A 16,991-nucleotide genomic window follows, 5' to 3' on the forward strand; every position below is an offset into this window, starting at 1 on the left:
TGGTAGTGAATAAAGACTAAACACAGACAATGAGTATAACACAGACCCTTATTCACATAACCGAGAGTGGGCTACTTTAACAGTCAACTAGTGCTGACTCCCTATAGAACTGCTCTGCTCTGACTCAGATCTTATTTTTGCCTATATCTATGTCATTTAAATTTCATCATGATGAATAGTGCCTTGGATCTTTTTTGGAAAGAAAAAAGTTCCAAATGCAAATGTTTGGCTTTGTTGTGTAATACACACAACTTTTTAGTGTCATGACACAACCTGTGTCCAAACAATAACGATCTTTTGATTCTAAGGGCTTTAACTTCCACCAGTTCCTACTTATTCATTCTTTCAGAAGTAATTGTATATGTGTTTCTTAAACAACACATACTATACGTAAAATACAAGAATTAATGTACATTCTCAAGGTCAGATCCAGTGACAAAATGCACTCCTCATCCTCCTTGAGGAAATACCAAGCTCTCTGTGCATGAAAGCTGTGTATGAGAAACATGGGCTGCATTGTTTTGTGGACCATGCAGTAATTCTTCACAAAAATCATGCAGAAACTAGACATTCTTCAGCTACTAAAATGAACCCTCCTTGTCATGAGACTTACCAACAAGACTAAAAGCACTACAGCTGCATCGAAAGCATGCTGGGCTGTAGTCTTGGAAGAGTTCGTTGGAAGGGCCACAGGGAAGCACTGGTGGATGCAAACTTGCCTCTTGTTTTCTTGTAGGACAGAGACTATTCTCTTCTCACAGGGCTTTCCCCTATGCCACAAGCTTTTGTTAAAGAGGCATTTTAGACTTCAAGTTAAAACAATCGCTTCCTTTAGTGAAAAAGCTGAGAAATATCTGTCTTGAGCTTCTGATTCTGGAAACAGCTTACTATAGGTCCTTTAAGGCAAATGCCAGAAGTCAAAGAAATTGTAGAGCAGTCTCAGCATAGAAATGATAAAATTGATGACCAAGGAGTTATATCCTTGGATGAAAACTCTTCATAAGGCCTATCTACATGAGACAAGCATCTTGGTTTTTAAAGTTAATGTTAATTTTACATCCTAGATGCATTACACTTTTTTCTATCGTAGAGATTTCTAGAATAGATAAAAGTTCATAATGTTGCTTAAAAAAATACATAGTATGGAGAAGCTACTAAAATACCAAGCATTTTTCACATTTTTTTGTCTGTTTTACTTTTACATTTTTCATTTGTGATTGATGTTGGAGTATTTTGAGGCTTTATCGCTGATATTAATGAGCTTACTTATACAATAAGACCTCTGCAGAAAGTGCTCAGCTAGATGTCACATTCCAGAATAACTATCATTTATTCATAGGTAAACAATTACCTATGTTTATAAGTTTCACAAATATCCCTAAAATCTTCCTAATATGCTTGGCAATAAGAAAATTCATAGCAATATAATCACAGTTTTGAGTGTCATCTGTCAAAGCATGAATGGAAAAGATTGCCTCTGGAAGAGTTCGAGATATTTGCTCTTGAAGAATGAGGCTCCAATTAGCACCACAGAGTACTGGTCACCTTTACCAAACCCAGGTGTACCTTCGTAACAGTAGACACCTGGTGAAATAGAGATGTGCTTTCTAGGAACAAATCTTACTATTTGATCAGGAAATTGCTGCCAAACTAAGAAAGCAAAAACAAGGTTCTGAGCCCTAAGGAGTGAGTCATCATCTACCATTCACACCACATTGGTTTCCAGCTCAGGGAAGACTTGGAATTGATTTCTCATTTATCATTCTGTTTGCCATCTGTTGTTTGAAGATCCCAGGAACAAGGTGAAGCCCTAGAGAATTCTATAAGTCATCTGGTCCTCTCTCCCCAATATTGCTCCACAACACAATCACTTTGTGCTGCTATGGTACTGCCTGACAATGATTTAAAAGTCTCTATAAGAGAGCTGTCCTGTTGTATGTCTGCATCACGAGAGTAAAGAAATCCAAGGTGGATCTGCCCTGGGATTTCATGTTTCTCTGTAACGTAAGCATCTTGTCTTCCTTGATATTGAGAAGTAAAGAGGTCAAAGTACCAGCTGCCAGTAGTAACATGAGGATGATCACCAAAGAGAAATGAAGCACTGAGATCCTTGTTACTCTCCAGAAAGTTTGCAATATGGCAACACTTCATTGTATTAAAGTTTAACTTAAAAATAATTCTTTTTCATAACTTGAAAAAATAGTTCTTTATTTCCTATGGAACCAGAGAAAATCCCAAATAGCCCATGCAATTCTAAGGAATAAAAACAAATGTGGAGGCATCATGATACCAGACTTCAGGTTATACTCTGTAGTATATTTGATCTATTGTGATCAAATCAGCATCATACTGGCACAAAAATAGAGACATAGATCTATGGAACAGAATAGAAAACATAGAGATAAAACCAGTGTCATATCACCATCTGATCTTCAATAAACCAAATAAAAGCATACACTGGGAAATGAATCCCTATTTAATAAATGGTGCTGGGAGAACTGGTTAGTCACATGTAAAAGACTGAAACCGCATTATGTACATGAGGTATAAGTAAGCAAGGTGATGGATGTGTTAATCAGTTCGATACAAACATTTCACATTGCATATCAAATCAGTACACTGCACCCCATAAATGCATCAATGTACACAGTCATGATGTAATAAAGAAAAAATTAATTAATTAATAAAATAATCAATCAATCAATAAATAAAAATTATATCTGAAAAAAAAGACTAAAACTGGACCCACACCCTTCACCACTTACAAAAATTGACTCAAGCTAGATAAAAGATTTAAATCTAAGACACAAAATGATAAATACTCTAGAAGAGTGTGGGAAAAACTCTTGACAATATCATCTTGGAAAAAGATTTTATGAAGAAGACACCATTGACAATTGAAGCAACACCAAAAATAAATAAATGGAACCTGTCAAACTGAAAAGCTTCTGCACAGCTAAGGGCACAATTAAAGCAGACAGACGGCCTTCAGAATGTAAGAAAATATTATGAATCTGACAAAGGGCTAATAACCAGAATCTATGGAGAACTCAAACTAATCAACAAGAAAAGAGCAAACACCCCCGCCCACCCTTATCACAGGGCAAAAGACATGAACAGAACCTTCTTCCAAGAAGATAGACAAATGGCCAGTAAACACATGAAAAAATGCTCAGCAACCCTAATCATTATAGGAATGCAAATCAAAACCACCCTGAAATATCACCTAACCCCAGCAAGAATAGCCCACGTCACAAAGTCCCAAAGCTGCACATGCTAGCATGGGCATGGAGAGAAGGGAACACTTCTACACTCCTGGTGGGATTGCAAACTGATGATGTTTTTGGAAATAAGTATGGAGAATCCTCAAAGAGTTAAAAGTAGACCTTTCATTTGGTCCCATCAGCCCATTATTAGGTCCAAAAATAAATAAATGGCAAAAGTGAAAGCCTAATGAACACATGTATATGTGAAAAGAAAAAAGAAAAAAAAACATTGGTGGCAAAAAATAATAATAATAAATAAATAAATAAATGGAACCTGTCAAAAAAATCATTTTACCATAAGGACATTTGCACTTGAATGTTTATTGCAGCTCAATTCACAATCACAAAGATGTGGAAATAACCCAAATGCCCATCAACCCATGAATGGGTTAATAAACAATGTACACCATGGAATACTATTCAGCCATAAACAAAGGCTGAGGCAGAAAGATTCCTTGAGCCCAGGAGTCTGAGGCTGCCCTGAGCTATGATGACGCCACTGCACTTTAGCCAGGTGACAGAGAAAATCTCTATCTCCAAAACAAACAAACAAACCAAGGTGCAACTCTTCATTTCTAACAAGATTCCACTGGTCTGTGGACCACATTTGGAGAAGCAAGAACCTACCAAGCCCTGGGGTTTGTTTTGGTTCATTTCTAGGTGGATGACATAAAGTCTGAAACAAGCTCTAAGGAAACCCCAGAGTTGATCTTGCTGCCTTTGGGCTGCTGTTCCCCATGAGGGTGTTCTGAGAGCACTGCTGGGCCTACTCCAGAGTGGACACTCTGGAAACAGGTGAAGTGATTTGGGCAGCAGCTCGATCTCTTGCAACATTATGGTAAATGCAATGATCTGAAATCTGACTGAGATATTTCTGCTAAATTCTGAATTTGAGTTCTGGTAAATCATTTTTCACTTTTAGGCTTTAACCACTCCTTTTTATACCCCCTGAGTTTTGTTTTGACCAATGCAGAGTTTCTACTTTATAGTCCAATCTAAAACCAGACAGAACTTTCTTGGACCTCAGATTTCATTTTGAAAGCTATGTACCATCTTTGTCAGAGGACAAAGAGTTCATCTCAAAATGCAAATCTTGCAGTAATATCACCCTGACGCCCTGTGAGGCTGAGCCCCTTAGACATTTGATGATGAAACATGGCAGAATAGCATCTTAAAACATAAATGTTCAATCAGTGAGTAATAAAAATTTCCCATATGGAAATCTGGGAATGAGCATAACCCAGCAATATCTTCTGTTTTAGGAGTTAGCAAATTTTATATTTCAAGAGCCAGATAATAAATCCATTTTAGGCTATGCAGATTTTATGATCTCTGTGACAATTATTCAACTGTCACTGTAGCATAAAAGCAGTCTTAGACAATATGTAAAAAAAAGGTGGGGGGAGGGAACATAATCGTGTTCCAAATCAAACTTTATTCACAAACATAGGCAGTTGGCAGAATTTGACTGTGGAACATATTTTGCCCAGCTCTGTTTTAGTCAATCTGCAGAGAATAATATCTAGGCATTTATTTGCCAGACCTATGCTCCATCTTATTCAGGGTCGTCTTTGGAGGATGATAATTATGATCCTTCAGTCAGATATGCTCTTAAAGTTGGTCTTCCTTCTCCCATTGTTAAGAATGAATCTGCATGCATTGATTCATCCACTTTCATTTGTGAGAATCCATAAATACAGTGAAAAATTAAACAATTTCTTCTCTTGAAGGGCATATCCAATGACACAGAGTGATAAGGCTATCATCATTAAGGTGAACGTGCAGGGATGTGCACATCACCAGGATCCCCTCCCCAGGCTTTCTCAAGCTTGAGACTGTACATTCACAGAAGTGTGACGGTGAGAAAATGTCAGACAACATTGTGAACAAAGACCAAGAAGGCGCAGAGATCATATTGTGTTTCAGAAATGGGGTTAAAATATTACCTATTGGATAGAGCGTATGATTTGAGAGATAGAAAAGATGATAGGCAGAGCCAGGAAATGAAGTTAAGAGTGTAGTGAAGGGCCAGAGCATGATCAGACTTCTATGTCATGCTAACCAATTCCAACTTATTTGGGGAGGCATGGAGAAAGCGGATGGTCATCTCATTAACCAGTGCATACACTTCCATATAACTGCTCCCCACCATTTCAGAGATTATGAGCACAAAAGCATTTCTATGATAGCCAGTCTATGATAGCGTTTCTATGATAGCAAGAGCCAAATACGAGCCCCACTTATAGCCAATGGCCACAACAACGCTATCAGCCCTGAGAATACAACGTGAATGCATGTACCTTCGGCTAACACAGTCCTTCCACTGCACTATGTGCTGTTTAGTGACATAACTTAAGTACTATATTCTTTTTTCTTTTTTTGGCCAGGGCCAGGTTTGAACCCACCACCTCTGGTGTATGGGGCCGGTGCCCTACTCCTTTGAGCCATAGGCACTGTCCAGTACCATATTCTTGTTTCTTAAAGCAAATCACAGACGAGAACAAATAAGTTGTAAATAAGTATCCAAATAGTGGACATAGCAGGTCAGATACGTGTCACTCCATCCAGTGATGTTATGTCTAAAAAGATCACAAAGTCCTCTAACCTCAAAATCATCTACCACACTTAACTGACATGTTCCCAAAGTCAGTAGATTTTTCTGACATTTGTAAATTGTTTTGTACTTCTATTAGGACTATTTTAAGCTACAGTCATAGAGTGTTAAGGAATTGAAATGAATTTAAAATATAGGTAAAATGCCATGTTCCATGTTGTAACTTCTATTTCTATCCCCCCCACACACACAGAGAGAAAAGTTGTAGCTAAGAAAAAATGTTATGACAAAAGTTGAAATTTTATAAATGGCAGAATACTACCATAAATCTTATGTTAACTGATGTTATATCCAATTGGACAGTTGTATCATTGTTTCTATTCTTACTGTAAAAAAGAAAAAAAAAAAACAGGTCGCATGTTTATGGATTTTGTGAACTACATGGTTTTCAAACACTCTGAGACATTAAATGTTATAATGGTTTTATGAGGTTTTGGTTAAATGTCGCTTTCTCCAACAGACTTTCCTAGAATTCCCAGCCTTGGTTGATGCCCTTTCATTGCATTCCTGAGTCACCTGGTACTTTCACTGTCAGAGCATCCAGCGTGATGCCTGCCGCCTGCTTCCTCAGCGGGGCTGCAGGCCCTTTAAGCACAAACCCACATTCTTCTCACTCACTGTGATATCCCATTGCCTTGCACATAACAGATCCTCAGTATTGATTTGTTAGATGATGAATAAATAGAGGAAAGTATGCTTAGGAACTAAGTCAATATTTTATCTTCTTATTACAATATTTTGTTCATTCTAAATATCTGTTTGATCTTTTCAGGTTCTGTAAATCCCCCAACAGACCCTCCACAGAGCATTACGGAATCTATCCTTGGCGCCCAACCTTCTCCAGCCAACAGCGAATCTCCTACAAGTAAGAATGTTTTTATATTGTTCATCTTCCTACAAGCTGCGTTAATCCTTTAACCAAACAGACTGATAATGAAAAAATGTCAGCAAACTTGCATGATTCATGCCCATTTCTTAGCCATGACCATTTTTCCTTCAACTGTTGAGGTATAATCCACATATCAGACAAGTCACCCATTTAAAACGTACAATCCAGTGGTCTTTATTAGGTTTACAGAGCTGTGCAATCATCACTGAAATCAATTCCAGACCATTTTTACCATCCAATAAAGGAACTCCTGAATGTTTTAAGTACTATTCTCATGACTTCAAAGAGTGAACACAACTTCTGAAGTCCTCCTATTGAAGCCCTGGGAAAATCAGGGTCAATAAATGTTCAATCAAGTAATTTAAATTCTATCTTTATTATTAAATAGGTTTAAAAAATTGATAGTCTTGCTCCACTACTATGTTCTCACTAGAGAGTTTAAGAAATTGATTGTACTAGGTGGTTCTGTGGGCCAAAGGTAGTTAGATCATTGTAAATTTAAATTTGTTCTGGTTCAAATTAATTTTGACAAAGTCGATGGGTGAAGACTATGAATTCAGCCCTCCCATTTGTGGCATCCTTAACAATGGAGGTCAGCCTGGGTGAGGGTTCCTATGGCGAAGGAATGGCAGTGACTCTCAGAAGCTGGCACTGATGCAAATGCATTGCAAATTCCCATGTCAGTAGGCTTTGTGTTTAACAGAGAACCGTGGTGACTTCCTCTAATACCAAAAGCTTATATTCTATGTAAAGTAGAAGTATGGCTGTCATTTCTTGTTTAATGAAAACTATGATTTTAGCTTAAAATGAGAACTGTAAATGGAATAAAACAAAGGCAGTCAGTAGGAATGAACAATTGCTTTAGCCCCTAGCCTTTGATAGGTAACCTGCAGTCACTGTCATAGCTTGATACCCCTCAGAAAATGAAGCAGGTGGATGAAATGCTGGTAAATCACCCATCAAAAGCATCACATCCATCTAGTTTCTTCATGTTCTTAATGTTTTGTACTTTTTCTTTTCTCCTTTTTTGTTTCAAAGTTTCTTTTTTTTGCCAATGTTAGCTCATCATTTCCCCATAAACTATAGCAGATTACAGTGTGTTTTATTCAACAAATATTAGCATAGTCAACAATAACACCTTAAATCTCTCTCCAGTACCCTTTGTATTACTTATTCATTGCTGCACAAAAATTTGCCTCAAAATTTAGCAACTAATAAAACATGTTGTCTCATATGGTTTCTGGGGATCAGAAATCCAAAAGCAGCTTAGTTGAATGGTGCTAACCCAGGTTCTTTTACGACATGTTCAAGCTGTAGGCTGGGGCTTCAGTCATCTGAAAGCTTGAATGCAGCTAACACAGTTGCTTCTCAGCTCAGGTATGTTCGTGGGAGACCCCAGTTCCTTGCTACCTGGGCCTCTTGATAGTCTGCTTGCCCTCTGGCAACTAGCTTCCCTCAGACTGAGTAATTCAACAAATAGAGTGACTTAAAACAATAGCCATGGAACCTTTTTCTGACTTAATCTCCAAAATTATACACTATCACTTCCATTTTTTTGTCTATTATAAATAAGTTATGAGGTCCAGCTTTAAGGGGAAGAAAAGTAGACTCCACATCTTGAGGAGAAGAATATTAAAGAATTTGTGGACAAACGGAAGCCAATGGTGATTAGAAGTGTTTGAACACTGTCATTTAGAAGTGTTTAAACATAAAATGAAATGTAGCTTGATCTTTTTTATTATAAATAGTAGACAGAGTAAATATTATCATTCCCATTTTCCAGATGGAGACACTGAGAGCTTAAATGATCATAAACCTTGTAAGTGATAGAGTTAGTATTTATACAAAAGTGTGACTCTACATCTCATTCTTGTCTCATTAGATACCATATTTTTCTCCAACTGATCTAAACACTTCATAAGGACAGAGACCATATTTATTTTGCCTCATACCACAAACCTAGCACAGAATAAGCAGGCAAAAACTATTAGTTGAATAGTCGAATGAATAAAAGAATTACATTTTTCATTATGTAGATATCGTTTAATAGACTGTGTGTTAACAAAAGATAATAATTTGTTTCTTCCTTCAAAAAGGTAGCAGTCTATTTGGAAGAGATGACATACATACAGAAATAATAATTCAGAATAGTAGCTTAACAGGTAGCATATCTTATAGAATTAAAATGCCCAGGGAGAGATAGACCAGAAAATGTTAAGCTGAAAGGTTGATGAAATCAGGAAATGTTGCCTATGAGAGAGGAAATAACCTGATCTTTAAAGTGTGTATGGGTATTACATTTATTTGACACAGTGGAGAGCTTAAAAGAATACTCTAAACAGAGAAAACAAAGTGAGCAGGTGTGCACTGACAAAGTTGGTCACGGGAACTTGAGAAAACATCAATAGGTAAGCTTAGGTCAAAGAGGTAGGCTTGTGTGTGAGATGCAGGAATGAAGATTGGAAAACAGAAAATAAAGTGAGCCTTGGCAACCACCGTGATTAATGTACAATCTTCAAGGGATATTTTCTTTCCATAGAAGCAAATATTGTACATTGGGTGTACATATATTCCATTTTCTCATCTGTCATAAAAAAGGTAGCATACAATGCTTATTGTTTTCTACCTATTTTTATTTAATGATAAATGTTGGCCAGTCTTTTCATATCAGTACTTAGAGTGCGTTCCTTTTTTTTATTATTATTACAACTGCATGGATCCACTATAATTTATTATCCTTTTTTTTTATTACAACTGCATGGATCCACTATAATTTATGTAACCAGTACCATTTTAATGGACACTTATGTCCATTTTTCTATTATAAAAATGCCACAAAGAAAAAATAGAGAAAGAGAGACTTGAACCTCAGCAAAAGGACTCTAAATGTTAATTTTTAGGAAATAGGGCAGTGACCCCTTAAATATTTTTTTAAATGTGACTTAATTTATTCACCAAATATTTGTGGAGCATATGCTATGTATCAGGTACTCTATAGGTGCTGAGAATACTAGTGAACAAAACTGGGGGGAGGGAGCCCTCATGACATTTACACTCTGCCAGTTAAAAGCAGACATACATTTCTTCTCGTTGAATGTTTATGGAATTAATCTACATATATTAAGAGTTTATGTCAGCCCAAACACCATTCTTACTTTTGTGAAAAAAAATTCAAAGTAAAAGAAAAAAAAAAGAAATTCAAAGCAAAAGAAAGCACAGTTGCTGCCCTTAAGAAGTTTGCAATTTAATATAGGAAAGAAGGAAGAAAAGCACAGTTGAGTAAACATATTTGTTGAAAAACAGGGGTGAAATGCCACTGAAGCTACTATAACACTAATATGATATAGTTGGGAAGTTTTTAAAATAAAGTCTCCCTAAAATGGATTTGAGGTCTGTTTTAGATTAGTATTTCTCAGCCAAGGCGATTTTGCCCCCCAGAGGACATTTGGCAATGTCAAGAGACATTTCAGGTTGTCACAGTGAGGGTGGGAGGATGCTACTGGCATCTAGTGGGGAGAGGCCAAGAATGCTGCTAGGTGTTATAAAACACAGACCAGACCAGAACAGCCCTCTCTACAAAGAATTATCCAGTCCAAAACGCCAAGAGTGCCTAGATAAAAATATCCTGCTTCAGAATAAGGCTCAGGTTTAATTACAGTAGGTATCTCTCACTTTACAAAATTGAATCTAGTCCTCAGTCAAGATGATAACCATGTAGCTGTCCCAAAAGTCACCCCTACCATCTCCATACCTAGAAAAAAATGGGAAATTGTAGCTAAATGTACATGTAGCTAAATGTAGCTAAAGTCATTACAAAATTTTATAAAATATTTACAAAATATTCTGTACATATTGGCAACCTGTTTGTAGAATTTGGTAATGAATATTTTGTAAATTAAGGTAAATTTCACTAGAATTTCTCATTTTCCCTATGTATAGAGACTTTAGGAATGACTTTTGGGACACCCTGAACCTATAGATTATGTTTGGAACAGTTTTTTTGTCTGATTTTTGTATGTCACATAAACATGTTAAATCAATGGCTGATTCAAGGAAATAAAACTTTCCTTGAATAATCTCTGAATTACTATTGGAAAATCCCAATTTTGTCTTGGCAAACTGGAAGTTAACTGTGAAATCACACACTGACTTGCTGCCTCGGTTTCACTTGTTCGTGGTCTTTAAAGAAAGGAAGCAAGATGGAGCATGTCATGGAAACCAACTTCAAAGGCAGTGGTTTCATTCCAAATCCTCCAACGAATTTCATCATTCAGTCATAATTATTAAGCTGCACCTCTGGCCGCAAGCATCCCATTCTTATTCTTTTTCCTTCAATGAAAGGATATTTTCTAAACAAATGTAGGAGGTCATGAAAGCAATATTCCTTAACCAGGGGAGGAGAACTTTATAATTCATAACATGCTGCAAGAGTCGCCCAGGGAGAGCTGACTCCATTCAACCAGAACCAATTTGTGTTTGCTGAGTCCCAGCTGCATTCCCAGCGCTGTTCTAGGAAAAGACACAGGGCTGACAAGCCAAGCAGCAAGACGGGACAAGCCCACAAGGAGAGTCAAAGGCAACTGATGAATCCAGGGCGGGCAGGAGGGGCAAACCCAGGAGCTTCCGTTGCCCTGAAAAGAGAGCCCTGTGCCTTTCAAGTCACTGGCTATGACTTGACTACTAGTTATGTAGTCTGAGGGCCTCAGAAATGCCAACCCCGCCTGTGACAACCATGCAGGGGTCCTCAAACTGCGGCCCACCTGCCACATGCGGCAGTGTGATTGTATTTGTTCCTGTTTTGTTTTTTTACTTCAAAATAAGATATGTGCGGTGTGCATAGGAATTTGTTCATAGTTTTTTTAAAACTATAGTCCAGCCTCCAACAGTCTGAGGGACAGTGAACTGGCCCCCTGTTTAAAAAGTTTGAGGACTCCTGAAGGCATTCATGCATTCAACAAATAGATGCTGAGTGCCTATAATGGGCCAGGGGTTTAGGGGTGTGGGATACAGTGGCAAGCAACGGCTCCTCTTGCATGGAGTATGCAGTCCCCCATGACTGGCTTCCCATTTCACTGCCTCCCAGGCCACAGACCCTTTGACCCTGATACCTATTTTTTATGTCTGTGCATGACCCTTAGACACAATGCTGTTGATTTTGATATTAAGCCCTTTCTAATACCTTAGCTGGTCCTTACATCTGGCACTTTTTGCTCCTGAATACTTGGAGTAAAATACCTGGTCCAGTCTGACTCTAATCCTCAAATCCCCAGGTGGACACAACTGACTGGCCAGTGGGTGATCAGATATAGAGGGGCACAGTCTAAAGGGAACAGCTCCCTAGGGGATGCAATAAAACTAATGATTTGTAAGCAAATGTCAGAAGTGGGTGGGGGATCAACCTGGAAGACCTGTCATTAGATGAAATTAGGAGGAAGCCAATCAGAAGATCAGTGGTGGATCAGAATATTGGATTCTAAAGGTAAGAGTAGGATCCCAGAGAAAATCTGCAAGGCAGTGAGAAGACGCAGGTGACTTGTTTGTGACAGTAACTCCCTTTTGGTAGTCATTCCTGCCTGTCTTCTAGGGCTAGCAGGACCCCTCAGGTGCTGTCCAAGGGTGCCTGTCTTCATCACCTGTATCTGGGCACTGAAAAATAAGAAAAGTTATTGAGTGCTAGGACTGAGGAGTGAAATCAAGGAAGTCTACAGAGGGGGCCTGGAAGGAAATATTGACTCTTGTGGAAGAAAAATAGGAGATGGATTTTCAAATTATTGCCTTAAGCAAAGCAGTAAAATAAAAATGAGTACCGGATATGAGAAGACAAGCAGGAGGAGTGCTGCCATTGCGTGCTGTGGAGGGAGCTGCAAGGTTGACTTGGGGATGGAAAAAGATGAAGGCGAGCTTCAGTTAATGGGCTGTGGTTAGAACAACAAATAACCACCGTAGCTTTTTTAGTATGTGGGAAAACATGAGTAAAACAGACGCCGTGGTACTCTTACCATAGCTTCTGTAGAGAGAAGGGAGCTGCAAGAGCAGGGAGCAGGAAGGCAAATGAGGCAGATTTAAAGTGGTTTACGCTGATGATGGTCTGAATTAGAATGGGCATAGGTAGAAGTGGAGAGTACTTTGACAGAAAACTCACCAGGACTGCCTGCCTAACTATGGAAGATAACAAAAAGGTTTGCAGAAGACTATCATACATGGGCCTTCTGAGTTTTCCCCTAACAATTAATTAAAATTTTTTACCAAATGCCTTGATTGTCTTATAATACTAGCCAAAAATATTAATATTTATTGAGTGCCTTCAATATGCCTGAACTATTCTAAATTAGCAAATATACTATCTCATTTAACCTTCCCAACAACTCAATAACTTAGGTACTATTATTATCTGCAATTTACAGATGAAAATACTGAAGCACAAAGAGGTTAAGTAAGTTACCCAAAGTCATGCAGAAAACAGAAGAGCCAGGCTGGGACCCAGGGAGTCAGACTTCAGATCTTGAGTCCTACTGCCCCTGACAGTACATGGTTGGTACTCAGTAAACATCTTTAGACACTGAATAAATCCCTTCTAATGCGAAGCTGGTATAGCACCTATGAAAAGGTCACACATGACAGCTATGCCTACATTAATCTCTCCCTTCTTTAGACCAGTGCTTTCCTGAGAAATGCAGCCTCTGAAAGTGAAGCTAACATTTCCCCAATAGGAAATAATAAACCAAGGAAAAGGACTCTCTCTCATTCATTATGCCTTTCCCTTCAACATTATTATTATATAATTCTTATTGTAGATACGCATCTACAGAATCCATACAAAACTCTAGTACTGTCCCCTGAATCCTAGGAAATTCTGCTTATTGTATCTTTTTCGTCAATTTTCTCCAGAGGTACACATTACAGATTGTTTAAAAATTTCTCATTTTTTGTGTCACCTATAAGTCAAGGTTAGCCTTCTTGATGACTGGTTTACTTTGGGTATTTGTTTATTCAGTTTTTCCTTTTTAGGTGAGGTTCCTCAGGGGAAAAGCTGTCTGATGACCTATTTTTCAGTTTATTTCACCATTATTGATTATCTACAAACTTGCCACATGATGCATGATGGGCCCTGTCCTGCTTACTCTCATCTTCCCTAAGGGAGTCCTAAAATCTGTTCTGGATGAGTAATCCAGAGATGCACAGTCCTCTTACCAATGCAGTCAGCACATGACCCAAACAATCTGCCTCCCACATGAAAACAGTTTTGTGTGAAGATTAGGAGTCCAGATCACATGTCTCCTTTATGCTGGGCTGAAGGTCAGTGTCCATTTTCTCCTAACCATGAGGATTGATGAGGCTGATGTGAATGTGTTTAAATGTAGTTGATGGCCTGTATTCTCTTAAGTGCAATTCTCCAGTTAATGTCACTACTGTTAGTAAAGGCTCTATGTGCTGCGGGTGAATTCATGGAGAGCAATTACACATTTGTCAAGGAGTGTAGGTAGGTAGGGAGTTTCTGCAGAGCTGTTAGATGCTGTGGTGATAGAGTAGAAGAGCAAGAGAAAATATTGCTGTTTAAGGAGAATAAGTCAAAAATTTCAGGCTTGGTTTTACAAAGAAATAAGGCAAAGTCTTAGATAATTGAGTCTGACTAACCACATCACTCAAACAGCAGCTCAACCTTAAACAAATAACTTTTACCTTTGTACTTGGTTGATTAAATGAGCTGGACTGAGTAGGTTAGCAAAACAATTAATCTTATTTCTCCCCATCATTCCCTGTTCAGAAGAACTCTATTGAATAATTTCTTCTTGACCTCAGAAAGAAATTTTAGACAGATTACTTGGCTTTTCTGGTGACTTTCTTATAATAAATGTCGTCTGGTCCCTTTCAGCCACAAGAACAGACTTGTGTCAATAATTAAAAAGTCTTGCCAAACATACTGTGAAAACTTTCAAAAGTTAATCAGTCCAAAACTTCTTTTCTCCCCTCTCCCCACAGCATGGTCTACCCCAGCTTCAGAGGCTGGTGTGTGTGTGTAAGGTGGGGGGTGGGGAAGATGCAGAGGTGTCTGTGGCTCCTGGGTTCCATCCCCTCCCTGACTCCTACTTGCTAGCTTGGGCCCCTCTTTGGGGACATAAGGCAGGGAGAAGAGGGAAATTTGGTTAAGGAAAACCAACACTGACAAGCTGGCTGTAGCCTGAATTCGGTGCCCTCTGGAAAAGGAGAGTGAAAATTGCCATCTTGACTTCATAGGTACTTTGGCAGATTTCTTAGAAGTCCTGTGGCTGCCGCCCCCTTGCTCAGGTCATACCCCTCTCCTGCTTACTCCAAACCTGCAGCCTCTGAACTTCTGGGGATCAGCTCTTTTGGGAACTCTTTCACTCCTCTCCATGTTCTTCTTGGGTGAACATCTTTTTGTGGCATCCTGTTTTGTCTGGGGACAATATGCACCTTTGTCGACTGTTTGGGGGTATGTGTTCCTCTTCCATAGGGTGGCGGTGTCTTTAGTCCCTATTCAGAGCACCTAAACAACCATGGACTCCTAGAAGCCTCTTCAACCTGAGGCAGGCAATGTTCCCTTTGTCCTGAACTCCAGGACACTAGAGCTCTGAGTGGCTCTCTAAAAACCATGCTTGACTTGGATGAGGTGAGGAGCAGATTCTTCTTCCTTTTCCACATGGGGGGCACACTCACAGGATACTGTTAACTCTCTACAAAGAAATCACCACCCAGGCTTCCACCCTGCATTCCTCTGTAAGGTTAATGACAGACCAGAGCTGGGAAAATCCACTCCACACTATCTAACATGCTCCTCATAGGTGGTAGAACCCTGCTTTCAAAGTGAGGTTCATCTTGCCTTATAATATGGTTCTTAACCTTTGATATCTCATCCCATTGAATGTATAAGAAATTCCATTTGAAGAGTCTGTTCTGTACTGTTCATCAAAATGAAGCGTTAAAAGAAATTCCATGAAAATAAAGCAAACGTGATGAGGTGATGGTTTACCCACTGAGATAATACACAGAAAGCTGTAGTACCTAGCAACAGTGTGACAGATGGAAAATAAAACACAGAGCGTCAAAAGCATTGGCTGGTGGAGACAAAATGGCTGACCAAAGCCAGCTTTCCACAGAGGGTCCCATCCAAAAGGAGAGATAAAGGACAGAAATTTAGCAAGTAACCTGGAGGATTACAGCTGCACCAAGAGAGGTTGAAAACGCACATCAACCCTGCTGAGGCGAGCTACAACCCAAGGATACAAACAAAAGGTACAAAATCCATCACCAAGCAGACAGGAGTCCCCTTCCCCATGAGAATGGCTTGGCGTACCCCATAAACAAACGAGCAGAGTTCAAAAGTCCTCCCATTACTCTCCATGGGAGAGACCCTCTAAAAACTGGACCTACTTCCCCTACTAGGGTGCCATGGCACTCTCCTGCCAGGCATAAAACTGTTTAAAACTATATATATTCTCTACATGCAATTCTGAGCTCTCAGCACTCCCCTCCACTCTCACTCTGAGGTCTGGAGGCCTGTCCCCCAGGAGTCCAGATTCTTGGGTGTTTTCTTGAAAGGTGTGGACAGGGCCTAGACTGCTGCTGGTCAGTGCTGATTCTGTGGCACAGGAGTGAGGAGAGGACGGTTGACTGAGAGGGAACCACAAAGGAGTGGCAGTGCCCTTGGTCACAGAGCACCAGCCGTTTTTGGCAACAATAGGGCTCACCTCTGGATATTCTGGAGTCACACCTCCTGTCTCTCTGGGCAACCAGAGGAGGCTGGGCATCTTCTCAGGTAGCAACCACTGGCGGAACAGATCTGGGATGGAAACACAGGCCCCGTCATGAGTAAAGGGTTTGCCTGAGGCAGTGCCGGCCTGGGTGGAGCGCGGGGACTAGAAAACGCATGCACAGTGCCCACAGACTCGCAGGGTGGGGCTGACCCAGAGGACCACTTTACTGAGCCTAAGATGCACCTGGTCCTCAGGGGATCATCAGCCTAGACAAAGGAGGACATGAGGCTAGAACTGACAGGTAACCGTGCTGTGAATACAAACTACAGCTGAGACCGGATAGCAGCACAGACAGGGCCTGAGGCACAGGTTCTGTGAACTCAAAACAGCTTCTCTTCTGCAGGGGAATTTAGGAGGGACAGAAACAAAAAGTTGTTTGGTTCTCTGGAGTATCTGCTCATTGGAGGCAACTGGGTCACAGCCCTGCGGGGTTATCAGTGACTGGGTAT

The 16,991-nt window shown here is 39.6% G+C and overlaps 1 protein-coding gene and 1 pseudogene across 2 annotated transcripts in view; one reads left to right on the forward strand and one right to left on the reverse strand.

The window, feature by feature from the left end:
* CD96 (CD96 molecule) overlaps nucleotides 1-16,991 on the forward strand; it is a 115,791-nt gene that overhangs the window by 58,005 nt on the left and 40,795 nt on the right. For both annotated transcript variants that reach the window (XM_053565592.1, XM_053565593.1), the window contains exon 8: nucleotides 6,653-6,745. In XM_053565592.1, the coding sequence (XP_053421567.1) occupies nucleotides 6,653-6,745 (93 nt within the window). The remainder of the gene's footprint in view (nucleotides 1-6,652; nucleotides 6,746-16,991) is intronic.
* On the reverse strand, nucleotides 1,208-2,151 carry LOC128568062 (exostosin-like 2; annotated as a pseudogene).

Source organism: Nycticebus coucang, chromosome 16 (assembly GCF_027406575.1).
Source record: "Nycticebus coucang isolate mNycCou1 chromosome 16, mNycCou1.pri, whole genome shotgun sequence".
In the NCBI taxonomy this organism is placed as follows: domain Eukaryota; kingdom Metazoa; phylum Chordata; class Mammalia; order Primates; family Lorisidae; genus Nycticebus; species Nycticebus coucang.